This window comes from Podarcis bocagei (genome assembly GCF_964188305.1).
Source record: "Podarcis bocagei genome assembly, chromosome: 15".
Taxonomy (NCBI): Eukaryota; Metazoa; Chordata; class Lepidosauria; order Squamata; family Lacertidae; genus Podarcis; species Podarcis bocagei.
Genome location: NC_138141.1, coordinates 39,960,251 through 39,981,399, shown reverse-complemented (window position 1 = coordinate 39,981,399; position 21,149 = coordinate 39,960,251). Strand labels below are relative to the sequence as shown.

The following is a 21,149-nucleotide window of genomic DNA, read 5'->3' as shown; positions in this document are numbered from 1 at the left end:
TCTCTTGTGGTGATGTTCCATGTTAAAGAGCAATTTGGAATCTGCAAAATTAATTTCGTGTCCTGTTTCTTTCATGTGTTGGTAAAGAGAGGAAGTTTTTTCTTCTGCCAGACATAGTGGCACCTCCGGATGCTGCACCCCCCTGCAATCCCTACACAGATCTGGCTGGCACAGGGCACAAAACCACAGCTCGCCCCTATACACGAAGCCAAGCCAGAGCACAACTAAGTGCAGTACAGCCATCTTCTCAGAAAAACTCTTCACAAGCTCAAGAGGTCAAGACACGAAAGCTTTAGCAACTAATCCACACCTAATGACCCTCCTAAGTGGTACTCAGAATATCACTCAAGAAATCACTCAAGATATCCCTCAAGTAATTAATGAACAAAAGAAGAAAAGGCACACTAACCTGGGAACTTCCTCTCTGCCCAGAACGTTGGAGGCTATACACCACACCCCCTCAACAGTATTTATAGGAACTCAAACACTGAGATCCTGCTCTGTTCTAGTAACAAGAAGCCGAAAGCACCAGCCTGAAGATGACGAGTGAGACCTCGTCGAAACGTCGCCTAGACACCCCAACTCTTACACGGGAAGACACCCGAAGACACCAAAACCTGCATTCCTGTACCCGTGAAAATCTACGAAAGCATATATATATATATATATATATATATATATATATATATATATATATATATATATATATATCACAACTAAATCCTGCCCAGGAGTAGACCCATTGAAAAGAATGGACCTCTGTTAGTCAAGTCTATTTATTTCAATGGGTCTACGCTTCCAGACGAACCTGTTTACCATGCCTTCATTCTGATTCGTTTGCCAGAAGATTAAGGACACTGGCTAGGTAACGAGCGTTCATTCTGATTTGTTTGTGGGGAGGTTAGATGATGTTGCTCCAAAGCAAGTGTCATCATCCTGCACTTTCCAAGGCATATTCCCCCCGCATCACTTCCCTTATCGCAAAAATGCCCATCTTTAAAATAAACTTTAAATTGTGTGGCCTGACTTTGCCTTTACGTGACTGATTCCCAGCTGAAAATAGCAACAGTGTGGAAAACCCCAGCATTATATATATATAGAGAGAGAGCACAATATATGTTTTGGAAAGTTACTTGTTTGTCTATTTGCTATAAATTTGGGCACCTCTTAAGACAGGAACACCAAATTTTGTGTGATGGATTCTGAGCTCAAGGAGCCTGTTTTCATCTATTTTGGGATACCATTTTTGAATCAAGATGGGTGAACGGGACCTTTCAAAAATGCACTGATTTTTATTATTTTTTGTTTCTTAGAATTCCTGAGCAATGCTGGGTATGAGGCTGCTGTTGTAATGTAATATTCAGTACATAATATTATTTGCTGCTATCATTAGACCACTTAACCACCTCCTAAAATGCTGCTGCTTTCCTTTATATCAGCAGTGAAAAGGTGTGGGGTGTTTCAGTTTTACACTTTTGTTTGTGAAGACTGTTTTGTTCTGGCAGGCCTTTTGGGAACAGACCACTTTTAAGGAAAGAGCTTTTAATAGCACTGTCCTGTTTTTACTATCTGTGTTTTTCTCTCTGTAATTTTAATAGATTTGGTTTTCACATCCTTTTAATTCCATTATAATTTAATTAGTTTTTAAATACTATTGTCTTTTATATGTTTTTTTAGCTTTCTGTGCTTGATCGGTGTATTTTTGTGTGTGTGGTTTTTTAACTCTACAATAAAAGCCTTAAAAACATACATCAACTTACCATTGTGGAAGGTTGTATTCTTTGTTGCCTGTCTAGGCCTGGCGGAAAAGAAAGGTTCTCAGAAGGCATTAAAAAGTTGTTGTTAAAAGATTTTCAGCAGGCATTTAAACGTATGTATTTATCTATTTTCCGAAGGTACAGGGTGGTTCACAACATAAAAATACAATACAGTGCTTGCTGTCTATTTATTACATTTATATAAGACCGTTTCCTCAAATTAGCTCAAGGTGGTGTAGATGGTTCTCCCCTTAACATTTTATCCCCGCAACACAGCCAGATGAGTGGGGTATAAGTAATAAAATTATTATTATCATCATCATCATCTTCATCACCACCAGTACCAGTAAGTTCAGATCTTACTCAGCTCTGAAATTTGCTGGATTGACTTAATGAACAGGGGGGTTGCAGGGAGGGACTAAGAACTATGTATATACTGTTATGTATTATTACATTTTATATCCCGCCTTTCCTCAAAAGACGCACATTCTGTGGTGCAATGGGTCGGTGCGTCCGGCTGATAACCAGAGGATCGGTGGTCCAAGCCCACCAAGGGATGACTGTGGGCCGGATTCCTGCATTGCTGGGGGTCGGACTAGATCAGAGGTCAGCAAACTTATTGAGCAGTGGGCCGGTCCTCTGTCCCTCAGACCTTGTGGGGGGGGGGCGGACTATATTTTGAGGGGGGGAAATGGAACGAATTCCTATGCCCCACAAATAACCCAGAGATGCATTTTAAATAAAAGGACATATTCTGCTCATGTAAAAACGCGCTGATTCCCGGACCGCTGCAGGGCAGACTTAGGAGGCGATTGGGCCGGATCCGGCCCCTGGGCCTTAGTTTGCCTACCCATGTTCTAGATCAGCCTTTCTCAACCTGTGGGTCCCCAGATGTTGTTGGACTACAACTCCCGTCATCCCTAGCTAGCAAGGCCAGAGCTCAGTGATGATGTGAGTTGTAGTCCAACAACATCTGGGGCCCACAGTTTGAGAACCGCTGTTCTAGATGATCCTCGGGGGTCTCTTCTCACAATTCCTGACAGAGTGAGAATTTGAACCCTGGTCTCCCAGGTTCTGTTGGGATACGGGTGGTGCTGTGGGTTAAACCACAGAGCCTAGGACTTGCTGATCAGAAGGTCAGCGGTTCGAATCCCCATGACGGGGTGAGCTCCCGTTGCTCGGTCCCTGCTCCTGCCAACCTAGCAGTTCGAAAGCACGTCAAAGTGCAAGTAGATAAATAGGTACCGCTCTGGCGGGAAGGTAAACGGCGTTTCCGTGTGCTGCTCTGGTTCGCCAGAAGCGGCTTAGTCATGCTGGCCACATGACCTGGAAGCTGTATGCTGGCTCCCTCGGCCAATAAAACGAGATGAGCGCTGCAACCCCAGAGTTGGCCACGACTGGACAGGGGTCCCTTTACCTTTTACCTCCCAGGTTCTAGGCCAATGCTTTAACCACTATGCCACACTGACTGCCTTTGTAGCTGCCTTGAAAATATTGCCAATTCATGACCAGGTTTACAGCTTGCTTTTAGTCACCTACTGTGAGTTACCATATCTCCAGTGACCTCTCTCTCTCTCCCCTCCCCGCACTCCCATAAATTTGTTTTCTCTTGCCACTGCTCTTTCAACTCCTCTTGGGATGCTTGTGTTTAGGGGTTTTTGCATGTTCAATTAATGTTAGGAAGGTTCCCTCCCCCGCCTCCCCCCCAACTTTCCATAACAATTGCAAGACAGAACTAGCAATCTGAACTTGATTTGCACATTAAAGAGACGCATTAATTAAAAATTCTACTCCCTGGTACATTTCCCCGGAACCCTTCTATTCTTTATACAGAAAAAGGTCCATGATTCTCTGTTGGGTCTCCCACATCAATTCCATGTGGCGCATTGATCTTTTCTGTGTTCGTTTTGTTTTTTTTTAAAGAAAGATCTTGCTGAATTTCCAGAGGACTGTTGTTGATTTTCTCTTATCCACTCACCCCTAGCCCCCTTTCTCTCAAGTCAGGAATAACACCACACGTTTTTAAGGCTGAGGGAAATAGGAGTGACAGTCAGTGGTGGGCTGAGAAGTTTTAGCTCTAGAAATTCAACCATCAGGGAAACTCTTCTTCCTCATCGCTAGGCGTTTTTTAAAGCCCTGTTTGGCTGGGAGCAATGGTAGTGAATGCTTCATGTATCCAAGACAAGGGTAGGGAAACTTCCTCAGCCCAAGGGCCACATTTCTTTCTGGCAACCTTCTGAGGGCCACACGCCAGTGGTGTCCTGGCCAGAGGCAAAAGTAGTTGGAGCAGCAAAGGTAAACAGCACCTTTTACAGAACAGGCCAGTTTTTACACACACACACCCATCCCAGCATGCGAGAGGCATTATGGGAGTTCAAGGACACATTCCAGGGAGACAAAACCCCTTTGGGTGGAGCAGGGCCAGTGAAAGGCAGCGTTCCCTGTGCGTAAAATAACAAAACGAGGAACAGTACAATGAGAATAATCAGAAGTTTATTTTATTTATTCTAATCTTTTATCTTTCTCTCAAATTTCCTTTTTCTCTTTTCTATAAGTAGGTGTATCTAGTAAAATTTGTGATGTGTGATGTATATATTGTATTGCTGTGTAAGTTAATGTTGACTGTTTAATAAATATTTTTTAAATGTTAAGAAAAGAAAAGAAAGGCAGCGTTCCGAGGGCGACATAGCAAAGCCTGGAGGGCTGCGTTCCCTCTCCTGGCTTGAGATCTCCCACCTCTGATCCAGGGACAACGTTTCACTTAACCTGGAGCTTTCATAAAGCCGGCCCTACCGTTGTGCAGAATGGGGCAGGTGCCTTGGGCAGCAGTTTTGTGGGGGGTGGCAGCAAGGAGATGAAGGGCAGAGCTCTGTGTGTGTGTGCCAGGTGACCTGCCCGCTACATTCTTTAAGCTAGCCCACTGCTCTTGCGACACCACCCCCTTGCCAGTATTGAATTCAGATTCAGCTGCCGATCTGATTGTCTCTTCTTATACGAATTGGGGCTGGTGGTGGTGGTGGGAGGCATCTTTATCCTTCGTTCCAGCCCTCTCCATCTCACCTTGGCCAAAGAGCAGATCAGAGCAACATCAATGGCTTGTGGCAACCGTTGCTTTGAAATTTCTGTCCACATCTCCTGCAGCCTTTAGCCCAGGGAGGGTGTACTTTTAAAAATGGAGGGGCTTCACCTCATCCTGAATGGTCTCCTTTTCTGGGGAGAGAGGAAGTTTGGGTGCAACTCCGCCTGAAGGAAAGGGTTTACATGCGGTTAAAACAGATATGGAGTGAGGGAACACCAGCTTCCCAGATTGTACCTGTGCCTTTGACCTCTTTGCTAACAACTCCTTTGCTTTTGGAGACCTGGCACCATTTTGAATCAAGATGGCAGACTCTGGCGTGACTTCGCTGAGGTTTTGGTGTGACAGGCCTAAATTACGCTATCCATTTAAAAATCACTTTTTGTTTGTTTGTTTCTACAAATTCCCAGGCAGTGCTGCGCAAGTCCCGCTAGTGAAATAATCTGCTATTTTGGAGAATTCTTTGTCCATTCCCTTTGCATTTGGACACCTCTTAAGATATCACAACCAAATTTTGCATGGTGGTTCCTGAGGTCAAGGAGCAAGTTTTCCTCTACGTTTGGGTACAGTCGGGTGCCATTTTTAAAAAATCAAGATGGCGAACCGAACCTTTGGAAAACTGCACCAATTTTAACCCCTGGTTTCAAAACGGCACAGATTATTCTTTGGTTTCTTAGAATTCTCGAGCAATGTCAGGTTCGAGGCTGTAGTGCTAAAGGAATATCATATATAGATATACAGAAATAGCAAATATAATTTTATACCAACTTATCTAATCAGTTGGAGCTAGAAAAGATGAAGCCTGCCATTATTGGGGTGCAAAGGAATTTAAACAGCCAGGACTGGTGGCAAAAAACACCCAACTGTCCTAACTTTTCCAGCAATTAGTAATGGTATTAATCCAATAAATAAAAAATATATACAAAACTTAATTATTTATGTTCCTGCCAGTGTTAGAATTCTCCAGGTGCATTTTGTGATTGTCGCAGGTTAAACTGTGACCACATGGAGATCTCGGGATGCCAGATTGGCGACCCGACATCTCCATCTGGCTGGCCCCTCCAGCTTTCTTAAGCAAGTAAGCTTATTGATTGCATTTATATCTCACCTTTTTCTCCAAGATTTACATGGTTCACCCCCCTCCTTAGTTAATCCCTACAACAACTCTGTGAGGTAGGCTAAGAGAAGGTAGCTGCAGATATTTTGGGACTACAACACCCATCACCCCTAGCTAACAGGACCAGTGGTCAGGGATGATGGGAATTGTAACCTCAAAACATCTGGAGGGCCAAGTTTGCCTATGCCTGCCCTAGTCCAACACTCTAACCAACTACACCACACATAGGCTTCCTAGAGTACTTCTGTTATGGGGCAGCTGTATAAATTAAGTAGGTAAATAAATACAGGGAAAGCCAAATGTCACTTAGAGAAGGGTCTGAGATATTTCCCTTGAAGCTTGAATTTATTTTATTCTTGATTGTTTCATTTGATTGTTTCATTTGATGTTTTAATGTGCTGTAAACCACTTTGAGATATATATATATACAAAACGAAGTATAGAAATGAAATGAAAAGTAGTAATTTTAATAAGAAGCGGGGGGGGGGAGAATATAACTTATCTTAAATACCATTGTAAACAGTTAAAATCGTTAGTAGGATTGGAATATCACTTGTAGTTTAATGGTGAATTTTGGACACAATGGAGAGGTAAAATATTTGGATTATTATAAAAGATGCAGGAGGAAATGATTAACAATAGGACCCACAAAGTGGAGGAGGACGTCTAAGAGATTCCTTGGGATCTTGTTTTTATATTGGATGTTAGACGTGTGACTGTGAAATTTTAATCTGAAAAACCAAACAAATAAATTTATTATGAAAAAGTATTTTTTATAATATAACAAGGTATAGAAATGAAATGAAAAAGAGCAGGAAAAAAATTAATTTCACTGCCAAAAAAATAAGCTGCTTAGACATTCCGTTGCAGCAACCCTAACCTATGTTTAAGGTGGCATTTAGCAATTAGCTCATATCACTGGAGTTTCTAACACTGGTTTCTGCTACCAGACTTTTACTGTGGGGAATCGGTTGTAAGCTACTTTTGAGAGCTGCTTGGAGCAATAAAGTGAGATCTAAAAACAAAACAAATGGATGGGTGGTAGAGCACGCAGTGTTGTTGGCCAATAGATAGCCTTTGTCAATGGTAGGGCGGGAGGCAGAGCCTATGATGGGACCTGATTGGTTTTAATTAAAGCTAGTGAGGATGGGGGCTTGTGGAGGGCGACAGACTGAGCTTAGTGCCCATTCGCCCTAATCTCCAATCTCCACCAAGAGTATGTGATTTGCATGTAGAGAAATGGGAACTGCAACTCCCATTAGCGCCAGCAGACATGGTCCTTGTCCGGGAATGGTGCATCGACATCTGGGCGAGGATGTAGAAGGACCTGGGCTCAATCCCCGACCTGTCCAGTTGTAGGGAATTCTAATTTCTGGGAAAGACCTTTCTCTGCTTGAAACCCTAAAAGAGCCGTCGCTGCCACTGCCGATCTGAGTAGACACTACTGTACTTGATGGTCAAATAATCTGGCATGGTATAAAGCAGCTTCCTGTGGTCCTGCTGCTTTCAAGCCGTAATTTTGCACTTTTTCTTTTTTTAATTAACCCTGGCACCTTGCAGGATCTGACTGCTAATTACCAACTCTCTCCCTCCCTCCCTCCCCTCTGTTTACAGTTCAAGCTATTTTATTTATAGCTAATCTTCAGCAGGCACTGTTTCAATCACTGCTAGAGCTGGAAGCCTGTACTTCATGCTGTTGGGGAAACAGCTGGGAATCCTAGTTATTTAAACAATATATAAATCATTTAATCTTGTAACAAGTAGGGTTTGTTTTTTTCTGGGGGAGGGGGAGAGAAATCTGGCACTCTGCAGCAACACAACCTATGTGGGATGGGAGCAGGGGCATGCCGGGAATTGGAACAGCAAGACATTGGAGGGTGGGGCCTCCTTTTTAATAAACATAAAATGGACTTCTTGAGGAATCTGTCAATTTTTTAAAAAATAGGCGCTTGCAAAAAATAGGAAATTGGGAATAGCCTCTTAGCTTTCATTTTTAAAAGTTTTGTTTATTATTATTTACAGTGGTACCTCGGTTCTCGTAACGTAATACGTTCCAGAAGACCGTCCAAGTTCTGAAACATTTAAAAACCGAGGCGCAAAGGGCTGGCTGCAAATGCAGTTGAGAAAATTGAAAAAACACACAGCGGAAGCCGTTCGACTTCCGAGGCGCGTTCGAAAACGGAAGCATTTACTTCCAGGTTTTTGGCGTTTGGGTTCTGAAACATTTGTCAACGGAGACATTTTGAGAACTGAGGTACCACTGTATTACCCACCCTTCACCCTAAGGTTGCAGGGCGAGTTGCAACATTAAAACACAGTATTAATAACAGCTTTAAACAACTTAAAATCACCAAAATAAAATGGTTCTTATAATAATAATAATAATTTATGATTTATACCCTGCTCATCTGGCTGGGCTTCCCAGCACCTCGAGTTTTGGAAGCCGGGGTAAAGAGATGTGTTGTCAGCATTCACCAAAAGCTATATTATGAAGCTACCAGATGCATCTCTGTGGGGAGGGAGATTAGGGGTGCCACAGCAATGCCTTCTCCTGCCCTCCCCAAGCATCTGAGGGTGGAGGAACCACCAAGAGGTTACCTTCTGCTCCTCTCACACCTGAGAAGGTCTGTAGCGAAGGAGGCCGTCTTTCAGATATTATGCATGCCCTGGGAGGGTTTTTGCTCTGAAGAAATATTTTAAATGAAATCTCGGGACTAGATTACTGCAGTGCACTCTGTGTGGGGCTGCCCTTGGGCCTGGTTCACGAGCTAGAGCTAGCTTAGCGCTAGAGCGCTGAGGGGACTGATGGTGCCGCCTATACTGAAACATCTGCTAAACTGGCTGCCCTGGTGCAAGTTCTTGTATTAATATACAAAGCCCTGAACAACTCAGGCCTTAAGTACTGCTTCTGTCCCATGAGATCATTCACAGCAACTCTCAAACAATTGCTGAATTAACTGATGGCAGCATCCGCTAATATTTCTCTAAATCAGGCCTCTCTTCCTTCAAACAGCTGCTGAAAAAGGTTGTGTCTTAGCTGCCTACCTCAAACTATATAAAGAGATGGAGCCAGGCGCAGCTTAGTAGGGAGGGAGTTCCACGTGCGAGAGCAGCTGCTGCCGAAATGACCCTTCCCCAAGCCATGTGCTTCATCCCACATACGAACCACAAAGAGGGTCTTACCTCTTGACCTTAAAACACAGGAAGGTTGATAGGAAAGAAGGCGTTCTCTCAAATATTTAGGCCCCTTGCCTTTTAAAGCTTTAAAGCAGGCACCCCCAAACTCGGCCCTCCAAATGTTTTGGGACTACAGTTCCCACCATCCCTGACCGCTGGTCCTGGTAGCTAGGGATTATGGGAGTTGTAGTCCCAAAACATTTGGAGGGCCGAGTTTGGGGATGACTGCTTTAAAACGTGAATGAGAGCACCTTGAATCAAACCTGGAAAACACAGGAAGTTGTCGTACAATGAGTCAGACCAATGGCCCGTCTAACTTAGCATTGCCCACACTGACTGGCAGCAGCTCTCTGGGGTTTTGGGCAGGAGTCTCTCTGCCGGCCCTGCCTGAAGATTGAAGCTGGGACCTGCATGCCGAGCAGGTGCTTCAGCTACAGCCTTCGCCTGATAACCCGCACCCCAAAAGATGTTTGCAGGAATTTTTTTGGGTTGTTGGAGTGGGTGCAAAGGTTGAGAGCATGCTAATTTCTCACAGAAAGTTAGAATAATCATGCCTGCTACACTTTGCCTCTTGAATCGCTATAGGTTCTATAAATATACTAGAAACTTAAATCTTGTTTTTAAATGGAATATGGGGATTATGGTTCATCCGGAGGGGGAGGGAAGGAGGAACGCCACACACACACACGTCCCCGTCTCCCCCCCCCCCCCGCTTCCTCTGTGAACGGCCATGCTTCAAATGCCAACCTATCTGTGCTACATCTGGCGGATAATGGCGGCTGGGAGGACAACGCTGACTCTCCTACAGGCCACTGCCCAACTTTAGGGGATGGTGACGCAACGGAGCGGTGGCGTAACTTCTTTGTTGCCAAAGTTAGAGGCCTTAAAATGTTAAAGCTTATTGTTATTCTGAGTTGATAATCTCTCCCTTGCTTTAATAATTTTTCCTCATGCCTGGATAGCCCGCGAGTTGCACGATAATCACTCACACAGCTTTGTAATCAATGCCCAAAGTAATAGGATTCCGCTGGCCAACGGCAATTAATAAATTTGTGTCTCTCTCCCCCCCCCCCTTTTTTTTAAAACACTAGCAAGTCGGGCCTGAAATACGACTGACTGGCTTTTGCTCATTTGCATATTTATTGCAGTGGAAAAATTCTTGCGGAATGATTGATGTTGAGCTTGCCTCTTGAATTCCAACCAGTGCATTATTATGAAATGAAAAATGCCAGCCATACAGTTGATTAAAGTTGAAGACAGTGGAATCAGTGTTTTTTAAGATTGTGGGAGAATTAAAGGCATATTTTAATAGATGTTGACAAGAAGTGAACTAACAAAAGCAAAGCAAAGGATTTGCTTGAAAAGATTTAATCAAACGTGTTTCTTGGGGGATTAATTGCTGGGGATGACTAGTCTAGCGCCTGGGGTAGGCTGGGGAGGGGGGGCAGGCGGGGAGACGGTGCGGGAACCGGGGGTGGGGGCGGTCCTAGCTTATGGGTTTGAATGAGAAGTATTGTTCTTGGGCCAACGTATCGAGCGTTGCGTTTGACCTACGGTTTAACTCCGGTCTCAGAGCTGTCTGTGAAAAGGAACGAGAGTAGTCCCTCTTAATCCTAAATGTCCAAACTGGACAGGGAAAAGTGACGTACACTCTTGGTTTTGCCATAATAACTTGTCTTGAGTTGGGGCGGGGTGGGGGGTTTCAGGAGGAGAGAATATATATTCATGTTGGTCTGTATATTTGTAATAATTCTGTGCCTGGAATATTTTGCAGCTGTGTGCGTGTACACCGAGCAGCTGAGCACATAAGCCTGGATGGGGGAAGCCGTTGGTGCCCTCTAGACTACAACTCCCATCATCCCTGGCCACCGGCCATCCTGGCTGGGGCAGATGGGACCCTGGAGTCGAACGACATCCAGGCCCTTCCCTTTGCTAAGGTGTTGAATTATCACCAACCAAGCAGCGGCTGAAGGAAACCTCTGGCCATTGGTCCATCTAGCTCTGTGTTGTCTGCACTGACTGGCAGCAGCTCTGCAGGATTTCAGACACACTCAGCCCCACCTGGAGATGGCAGGGATTGAACCTGGGACCTTTTGAGTGCAAAACAGGTCGTGCTCTGCCATCTTCACCAAAAAATAGATTCAAGTCCTCCTGGCTCTGAATGAAGAAGGGTTGGATTAAATAGGCACATAGGAAGCTGCCTTATATTGAGTTAGACCATTGGTCCATCCAGGCCAGTATCCCTATTGGCCTTGGCTCTCGAGGATTTCAGACCCTTGACATACCCAGCCCTGCTTGGAGATGCCAGGGGTTAAGAACATAAGAGCCTGCTGTGTCCGGCTAAAGGCCCCTCCAGTCCAGCATTTAACTATAGCAAAATCCCTGTTGTCAGGGTGGGTTAGGGTTGCATGCAGAGGGTTGCATCTTGAGGGCTGCCATGTGTGTGAATGCGTGTAATATGTTTTGTATATCAGGCATAGGCAAACACTGGCCCTCCAGATGTTTTGGGACTACAATTCCCATCATCCCTGTCCACTGGTCCTGATAGTTATGGATGCATTGCTTAGGAATTAAGGGAAGCAGAAAATCAGTGAAGTTTTGAGATCTGTGGTTCAAATCAGCATTGTTTGGAATGCTTCCGTCAGCCATCTTTGTTCAGAATGGCTTCTAGCTATATCTAAACATAGATGAAAGCCTGCTATTTGCTCTCAGGAACCATCATGCGCAATCTGGTTATAATATTTTAAGAGGTGTCCAAATTCATAGCACACAAACAACTTTCCAAAATATATAGCAGTTAACAGTAAAATTACTGATTATAGGTCAGAAAGTTAAAAACAAGTTGGCCTCACTCTCTTTGAAATATAGTCAGCAGTTAAACAATATGTATTATAAAACAAAACTACAGATTAAAAATTATAGTTATATTCAGCTATGTCTTTCTCAGGGTTGACCCGCTGAAATGAACCGAGGTAAGTCATGTTGATTTAACTTCATTGGGTCTACTCTGAGTAGGACTCTTGTTGACCACTACCCATAGATTGTATCCAGTCTTAGTCAAGCTCAGAGTAGACCCACTGAAGTTAATGCACTTGTCTATCATAGGTCCATTAATTCCAATGGCTCAGCACTGAGTAGAACTTAGTTTAATACATCCCTGTGCATCTAGGTATAGTCATGTCCATACATTTTAATGGGCCTCTTCTGAGTTGTACTAACATTGGACACAGCCCACAGCAAGTAAGTGACCAAATAGAGACTTCAAAGCTATTTAAATGTGTTGTTGTTATTATTCTTAGTAAGCTAAACTGGGGCTAAATGATTTGACCCCCCCCCCTTTTGTCAGTTGCTTATAGCACGGTCTTGTGCTTGCTTACTCAAGAGTTAAGTCAGAAAGTTTTACATGGGAGCATTTTCCCGGTCACAACGTAAGCCTCACCAGGGACAGATCCACTCATTTAAAACACACCCAACACACATTTAAAGCCCACAATTACTCTTCAAAGAATCATGGGAGCCAGGGATACAATTCCCATCACCCTTAATGAACCACAGTTGCCAGGTTTCGGGGGGGGGCGGCGGCTAAATGTGCTTTAAATGTAGGATACCTGCTCCAGAGGTAAGCTCTCCTCAATAGAACTTATTCCCAGGTAAGCAGAATTAAAGTTATGACTTCGTTTATTTCTTTTTTGGGGTGTGTGAAGGTATGCTTTTTTTATTCATTTTCTTACAGGGAAACCCCTCCTTGCAGGGTGCACGGGACACACACAGTTATTTATTTAAGTTTTGCTTAAAAAAAGTAATTTATCCAAACAAACAGTTTGTATGGGATGGTGAATTTCTCCTCAACCTGTTTTTCTTTTGCACTTCTGTTCCCTCTCTCTCTTTCTCTCTGAGCCTTTTCAGGCAGTGTCTCTCAGACCCAAATATAATAACCTCTGTTGCTGTCTCTTTTGCATATGCTGAGTGTCAGCTGTAGCGGATGTAACCCCCTTTCCACCACCCCCCTCCCCGGGCGGCCGCCACTCCTCTCCTCTCTCCCCGCCGTCATATATCTTGCGGCGCTCCTCGCCATTCAGGAATAAACATGTGTAATGTGCTTGATGGTGAAAATAATTCCCCACCTTATCTTCGCTTTGTTCTCTTGCCTGCCTGCCACTTGTCACACAGGGTGATACGATGGCTTCTTTTGTGCTTCCTCCCTCGCCGCCGCGTAAGCCCCCATTTGCTATAAATGGGTTTGGGGCCCGCCCCCATTTTTTAACAAGATGGCAAGCTGAAGGTGGGGGGTGGCTGGGTAGGTGAGAAAAGAGGTGCTTTCCTCCCTCTCCCCAGTCCAAAAATACGGGCTTACAAGCAGCCTTGTGGATTTTAAGCAGGGGTCAGCAAACTTTTTCAGCAGGGGGCCGGTCCACTGGCCCTCAGACCTTGTGGGGGGGGGGCGGACTATATTTAGAAAAAAAATAATGAATTCCTACGCCCCACAAATAATCCAGAGATGCATTTTAAATAAAAGCACACATTCTGCTCATGTAAAAACACCAGGCAGGCCCCACAAATAACCCAGAGATTAAAATAAAAGGACACATCCTACTCATGTAAAAACAGGCTGATTCCCGGACCATCCGTGGGCCGGATTTAGAAGGTGATTGGGCCAGATCCGGCCCCCGGGCCTTAGTTGGCCTACCCATGATTTTAAGCATTAAGAAAAACCAAACAGCCAGCCTATTTCCACCCCTGCACACAAATATTTATGTAATGTTAGGGGATATGTGTCCCTACTTGACCCTTAAGGCAGGCACGGGGAGCCCTTTCCTCCCCCAAGGTGTGCATTCCATCATGGGCAATGTTCTGAGGGCCACATCAGTCATCAAGACTCTGTGATTGGCAGGTGTGACTTTGTTGGTGTCAACCACCACCGTGTATTGCATGGTTGGCGCTGACCCGCAGCAGAGCCTTCTTGGTGGGGGTTCCACCTGCTTGTGGAATGCCCTCCCTTGCAACACGCATCTCTCTCTCTCATTATTGACTTTTCAGTGGAATTCAAAAGGCATTCTGGTTCACCCAGCCATTGGATGGCTGAGAGAGCCATGTTTCCGGCAACCCTGAAATCATCTGTTACGAGACTTTGTTCATCCATTTAAGCAGCTTTTATAGGGTTTCTAGTGATCTAGCTTTAGTTATGCTTTTGCCGCCCTGGGCTCCTTTGGAAAGAAGAACAATGGGATATAAAATAATGATAATGGCCAGACACGCAACAATCTCCATCTAGCCAAGCAAGAGGTAGTCTATCTCAGTTCAAGGGTGCTTTTCCCAGCCAGGTAAAATCACCAGAGGAGGGTTTGAAGCCAGGCCAGCGAGGGATGCGACCTTAGCAGCATCCCCAGGGCCGAATTGAGGAGCCTTCAGGGCCAGGTTGGTTCCACCCTCCAAAGCCTGACGTTCCTCAACCCTGAATTAAGGCAGGTTGAGAGGAGCTGTACCTTAGTGGCCGACTGCCCCCTTTGCATGCAGAGGGCTCCAAGCTAAGTCCCTGGCATCTCGGGCTTATAAGGCTCCTGCAGGAGGTGATAGAATACACCTGCCTTTCCTTGAAGCCCTGGAGAGCTGCTGGTGGTCAGAGTAGGCAGTATTGGACTTGATCAGTGTTTCACTAGGATGAGTTTCCAGCTGGTCCTGCTAGCTAGGCATGATGTGAGTTGTAGTCCAAAAAACAGCTGGAGGCGCAAGTTCGAGAAACCCTGGACTAGATGGGCTGGTAGTCTGAGCTGGTTTAAGGCAGCTTCCTACATTCCCACTCCCTCCCCCTAAGATCAGTGGTGGGGAACCGGTGGCCCTCGCAGGTGTAGTCGAACTCCAGTTCCCATCATCCTCCAGTGGCCAGGAATGATGGGAGTTGTAGTTCAGCAGAAGGTGAAGGTCCTTCAGTTCCGCACCCCTTTCCTGGGACTCTTTCTTACCTTCCCTTTGTTGGGAGTTCAACAGAAGGGATCATTTCATTCGCAACTTAAGAGTTAATTCTGTTCTCCCAAGGTGGGTGGGAGGGGCAGAGGCGTTGCTTAGCAACTAGCCAGAGTGGCATGATCTTAGTGGAGGTAACACATGCTCTGCTTGGGTGTCTAGCTGAGGCAGGTTTAGTTGCACCTAACTCTTCTCTCAAAAAGGCAGGCCCCTGAAAGGCAAAAGCTCTCTGTTTATTTCTCCTCGAACGGCGCACTGTTCTTGTTTGGTTTTGCTCCGTGAAGCATTAACCGAGATTTCTTTCCTCTCTGGGCTCCCTCTGCGTTGTTCAAGCGACTTTGCTAGCACCCTTTGCATGTCTTAATTCTTCACCACTTTCACCGTTCTGGATTCTGCAGGAAACTCTTTGCGGCCAGAGTGCAAAGATGTGCAAATTTATTCCCTTTGTTTGTTTGTTCGTTTTCTTCCCGGACGAAGAACTTAAAAGTGCAGTGGCAAATAGCATGGTCTTCCTGCTGCCATCGGAGAAGTCACATGGGGGGGTGTGGACGTGTCAAAACTGCTGCCCCACCTGCTGCCTGCAAGGTCCTCGATTATTCTCTCCACCCCCACCTCCCAAAATCTCCTGTCTTTGAAGCTTTTCTGGTAGTGACTCTTTGGGAAACATTAAATGCCATTTCCATTTTGTTCCGCAGATCACAAAGCCCTCAAGGCTTTGCTGAGGACCCTGGTGGATCTTCAGGATGAGCTTTTGCACCAGTACTCGGGCACGAGACATCTGGTAGATGGAGAGCAAGGGAAAGAGGACAGGTAAATGCAAAAACAATGGCAGTTCTGTCGACCTCAGGGATGAGGCTGGGGAAGCTTTCCCCTCTGGCTGGAAAGGAAAAAGGCCCATAGCTTAGTAGGTAGAGAATCTGCTGGTTCGATCCCCGGCCTCTCCGGTTAGGGCTGGGAAAGACCCCTGTCTTAAACCTTCGGAGTTGCTGCCAGCCAGTGTAGACAGTACTGAGGTAGATGGACCAGTGGCCTGCCTTGTTATAGACCAGCTTCCTTTGTTCCCAAGTTCCATGTCAGTCGGAGGGCAAAAAGTGGGTGAAGCGATTGGTTCTGGAACTGACAGCTGTAGAATAAGCTACGCTCCACCCCTGGAAAAGTTAAAGAGGTTTTTATTATGTGTTTTATCTTCTCATTTTGTATGTTTATGTTGTGAACGGCCTTGTGATCTTCAGATGACCCCCGACTGCATGCAAATTTAATAAATAAAATAATAATTGGTTTTTTTGCATCCTGCCCCTATGCGTCTCTGCACCCAGGCATGCAAGAGGCATTATGATCTCAGTTCAAGAGCGCATTCCAAATGCTGTAACTTTTCCTCCTTTATGGGAGTAGATGTTGAAGGAGGGGGAAAAGGAGATTTGCCAAGTAAGCCCCAGGGGGAGAACCCAGCAGTTAGGGACTTACCCAGAACTGCCATAAGGGAAGATGAGGTGGGGGGAGCTCTGAGAGCACTTGTGAGTTGGCTGCTCTCATCTGGAGAAGATTTCGGAACAAGGGCGCTGCGTTGCTCCGGACCAAGTTCAGAGTGCTAATATAGGTATATATAGAGCCCTTAACAGGTTGGGACCAGTTTCCTTGCAGGATTGCTTTACCCCATATGTGCCGGTTCAGCTCCTTGGGTCTGCAGAACTTGCACGGCTATGGGTCCCACATAGAAATCATTCCACACTGGTGAGAATTCAACTTTTGCTGTGGCAGCATGAACACTCCCTGCCTGTTGACATTAGGCAAGTGTCTTTGCCATTTCCGGTGCCTGCTTAAAACATTTCTGTTTAGGCAAGCCCATCCAGATGTGTAGATGTCATATGTGTTTTATCCCTCTTACGCCAATGTTGCTTTTCATCACCTTCTGGATATGCTTAAATACTTGTTTTTTAACCCATTTTTAAACCGATAATTTCAATGTTTTATATTTGTTGTAAGCCACTTAGAGGTTGTCCCCCATCCCTGTCCCCCCAAAAAAATCATATAGTGGTATATTGCTAAATAAATAAATGCATTGATTTACATGTTCTTGGTCTTGCTTTTTTTTTTTAAGCAACGAAGAGATCCCAAGTGGCGATGACGACGATGACCAAGCTGAGAGGGAAGACAAGGAGAGGAAGAGGCCACGCAAGCGGAAGCTGGGAATGGACGATTACCCAGAGTTTGCGGCCAAGCGGTTTGCCGACTTCCGGTCCTATCGGAACAGCACGCTGCAGAAGTGGCATGATAGGACCAAGCTGGCTTCTGGGAAGCTGGGGAAGGCAAGAGTCGCTCCTCTCTTTTGGGGGGTGGGCGCAGGTCATAGGCCACGTGTGGCTTGTGGCTGCCTTGCAGTGCTAAGATCCCATTGTCAGGGAAAGCTGCATCTTGTGTAGATCCCCAATTTGAAAACCTAAAAGGGAAAGAAAAAGCTACATAAACAGGAGCGTGCGTGTAAAAATGCATTGTGAACTGCCCTGAGTGCTATAGGTGAAAGGCGGTATACAAATTCAATGCATACTTACATACATACATACATACATACATACATACATAATAGCACCTGCATCAAGAAATTGAAACTAGTAATAGTAAGAAGAAGAAGAAGAGGAGGAGGAGTAGTTTGGATTTGATATCCTGCTTTATCACTATCCTAAGGAGTCTCAAAGCGGCTAACAATCTCCTTTCCCCTCCTCCCCCACAACAAACACTCTGTGAGGTGAGTGAGGCTGAGAGACTGCGGAGAAGTGTGAGTAGCCCAAGGTCACCCAGCAGCTGCATGTGGAGGAGCGGGGAATCGAACCCGGTTCACCAGATTACGAGTTTACCGCTCTTACCCTGCCCATCTGGCCGGGCCTCCCCAACCACTCTGGGCGACTCCCAACAGAATATAAAAAACACGATAAAACATCAAACATTAAAAACTTTCCTAAACAGGGTTGCCTTCAGATGTCTTCTAAAAGTCAGATAGTTGTTTATTTCCTTGACATCTGACGGGAGGGCGTTCCACAGGGTGGGCACCACTACCGAGAAGGCCCTATGGCTGGTTCCCTATAACCTCACTTCTTGCAGGGAGGGAACCACCAGAAGGCCCTCCTTGGAGCTGGACCTCAGTGCCCGGGCTGAACGATGGGGGTGGAGATGCTCCTTCAGATGTCTCTGGGAAAATCCTTGGCTGACAATTTAGGAAGGAGGGTTAACTAATTGGAGGGAACTGAAAATGCTCTCTGGTCCAGCCATCTATTGGAGATGGATAACTGAAATCATGAGTTAAAGCCTCACTCACGTAGGAAATACTTTCCAGCTTATCCACTGGCACAGAAAGATTGGGGCAGGGGAACGGAAGATGGCTTTCCCTGCATTTGTCTGACCTTGGTTAATGTCCCTCCAGGGTTTCGGTGCCTTTGAGCGTTCCATCCTGACCCAGATCGATCACATTTTGATGGACCGAGAGAGGTTGCTCCGGCGGACGAGGACCAAGCGGTCAGCCTACAGGGTACTGGGGAAGCTGCAGCCAGCCCCTGAGCCGTTGACAGCGACTTTGCCAGGACAGGCGGTAAGCTGGAGATTTGGGTGGGTGGGTGGGCTGCGGTGGGGGGGGGGAGTGAGGAAGGAAACAGATTGGCTGCTGCAGTTTGAGAGCAAGGCACCTTTCTGGTTTTGAGAAGATCGCTGGAAGAAGGCAGGTCGAGAAGGAATTTTGTAACGGAGTGGAACAGCGGAGTGAAAAGATTGTAAGGTTTGCAAGCGAAGCTAGCAAAAGGTCTTTGACTTGCCATAGGCTATATTCCCTGAGCTCCTTTGGGTTCCTCTTTTGGATGGGGAATAAATTTAATAAATGAGTAAGCTGCGGTTCGGGGATTTTAAGCACCAAAGTGACGATGGGTATTTCCACAGTTTCTTATATTTCTGTTGGGGGGACCCTGTCATAGCCTGCCACTGGGGAACCCCCACTGGGAAATTGGTGAGGCAATGGCCCCAAGGAGTGGGGGGGAGAGAACAGGCTTGGGGGCAGCTAGGTCCTGGTCCCCTGAACCAGAGATGGGGATCCTGTGGCCCTCCAGATTTTGTTGAGAACACTCCCAACTCCCATCAGCCCCAGCCAGTGTGGCCAGCGGTTGGAGATGATGGGAGTTGTAGTCCAGCAACACCTGGAAGGGACCGCAGGTTCCTAAACCCACATCATTAAGCCTCTTGGAGTTTATTTTATAAAGCCAAGTTGGGGTATGTCGTTGTGGCTTCTCAGCAGCTCTGTGGTCACAGGGCCCACTGAGAAAGCAGCCTCTTGAGCCCGGGTTCAAGCCCAGAGAGTCTTCATGATCTTTCTCTTGCCTTACTAGGAGGCCCTTCCACCAACAACATCCAACACGCACCTCAAAGACCTGGACGAGGAGATCTTTGACGACGACGACTTCTACCATCAGGTGGGGGCCTTGTGGCAGTGGGCGGAAACTTATAAGCCAAGCAGAAAAAGCTGCAAGCACCTGCCCCCGTGTGTCTTTGCCCAGATGTGCTCTGCTTTTCATGGATGTAAATGAACAGCTATCTCGGGCCCACCACCCATTGAGAGATAGCACCGTTCCTTTTTCCACGGGGAGCTCCTTTGTAAAAGGAATTGGGGGGGGGACTTTTGTAGCTGTGTTCCATCATGTGCAGCCTTCAGTGGAGCACATACTCGTGGTGGCAAAAGTGGGTGTGCCCAGACGCACTGCTCTCCCTTGAGGCAAGCAAGTGGTGTTATCGCTAGAGTAGGGTGGAAAAAGGGACGCGGGTGGCGCTGTGGGTTAAACCACAGAGCCTAGGACTTGCCGATCAGAAGGTCGGCGGTTTGAATCCCCGCGACGGGGTGAGCTCCCATTGCTCGGTCCCTGCTCCTGCCCCCACCTAGCAGTTCGAAAGCACGTCAAAGTAAACGGCGTTTCCGTGCGCTGCTCTGGTTCGCCAGAAGCGGCTTAGTCCTGCTGGCCACATGACCCGGAAGCTGTACGCCGGCTCCCTCGGCCAATAAAGTGAGATGAGTGCTGCAACCCCAGAGTCGTCTGCGACTGGACCTAATGGTCAGGGGTCCCTTTACCTTTAGGGTGAAGAAAGCGGGGCCAGCGAGCAGCGTGGCCTGGGCAAAGTTTGTGTGCTTGAGTGTCCCCACCCCAGCTTTACATGCTATAAATGGCATACACACACACACCGCAGCCCCAGCAACAAAGTTCTCAATTTCACAGCTTGTAGCCATATAGGATAATATCAACAGTCCTTTTTTTCTTTTTTTGAAAGGCATCTCCTTAAGGCCTAATAATAATAATAATAATAATAATAATAATAATAATAATAATAATGGTGATAATGAACCAGGCTTTTTCAGGGGTAGCTTTGTTGGATATTGTTCCCGTTGGCTTACAGATGGACTTAATCTGTTCTTACTGTTGTAAATTTGTATTTTTGTGTCTCCTTTCTTTTTTTTTGGTAGACTGCCAGGATGGTTTTCAAATGGTGGGTGGTTTATAAATCATGTAGCATATGTGCACACAGAGAGAGGAAGGAGTAAAAGAAAGAGAGAGATGAACATGGTAGGATGGAGACAGAGAAGGGCAGGCAGAATTCTCTTTCCGCAATAGGGCTTTTCAGCTATGAAAGTACTACGGGCGATTTAAGGGCCCTCTGGAACAGCGCTGGGGTGAGACAAGAAATTGGGAGTATTTGGCAGGGGTACTTTGCCCCCTCCTCAGTTAATCAGGGTGCCAGGGTTAATCTAAATTAAAACGAATAGAGGTCTTGGAAGGGAATGGGAGCACCTGACTTTAAAGCAAATGGAGTTGCCAGGATCTGCTTTGTGTGTGGTTGGCCATTTCCCGAAGTGCGAGGGGAGGGCAGTGGGAGCGGAGAAAGGAGCCTCGACTTCCACCAGAGCACATGAATGGTGGGTGTGCAAATGATGAGTGTGCAAATGGTGGGTGACTCTGTACAAAAGGAGGGAGGAACTGCCTCTGGGGATGACTTACATATCACACGTTCGTCGCTTAGACTTGCTGCTGTTAGGCTG

At 46.1% G+C, this 21,149-nt stretch overlaps 1 protein-coding gene across 1 annotated transcript in view; it reads left to right on the top strand.

Moving 5' to 3' along the window:
- Positions 1-21,149, top strand: part of AATF (apoptosis antagonizing transcription factor) — a 64,130-nt gene that overhangs the window by 11,551 nt on the left and 31,430 nt on the right. The window contains exons 5-8 of the mRNA XM_081173263.1: positions 15,784-15,898; positions 17,187-17,394; positions 18,504-18,668; positions 19,453-19,536. Of these exons, the coding sequence (XP_081029389.1) occupies positions 15,784-15,898; positions 17,187-17,394; positions 18,504-18,668; positions 19,453-19,536 (572 nt within the window). The remainder of the gene's footprint in view (positions 1-15,783; positions 15,899-17,186; positions 17,395-18,503; positions 18,669-19,452; positions 19,537-21,149) is intronic.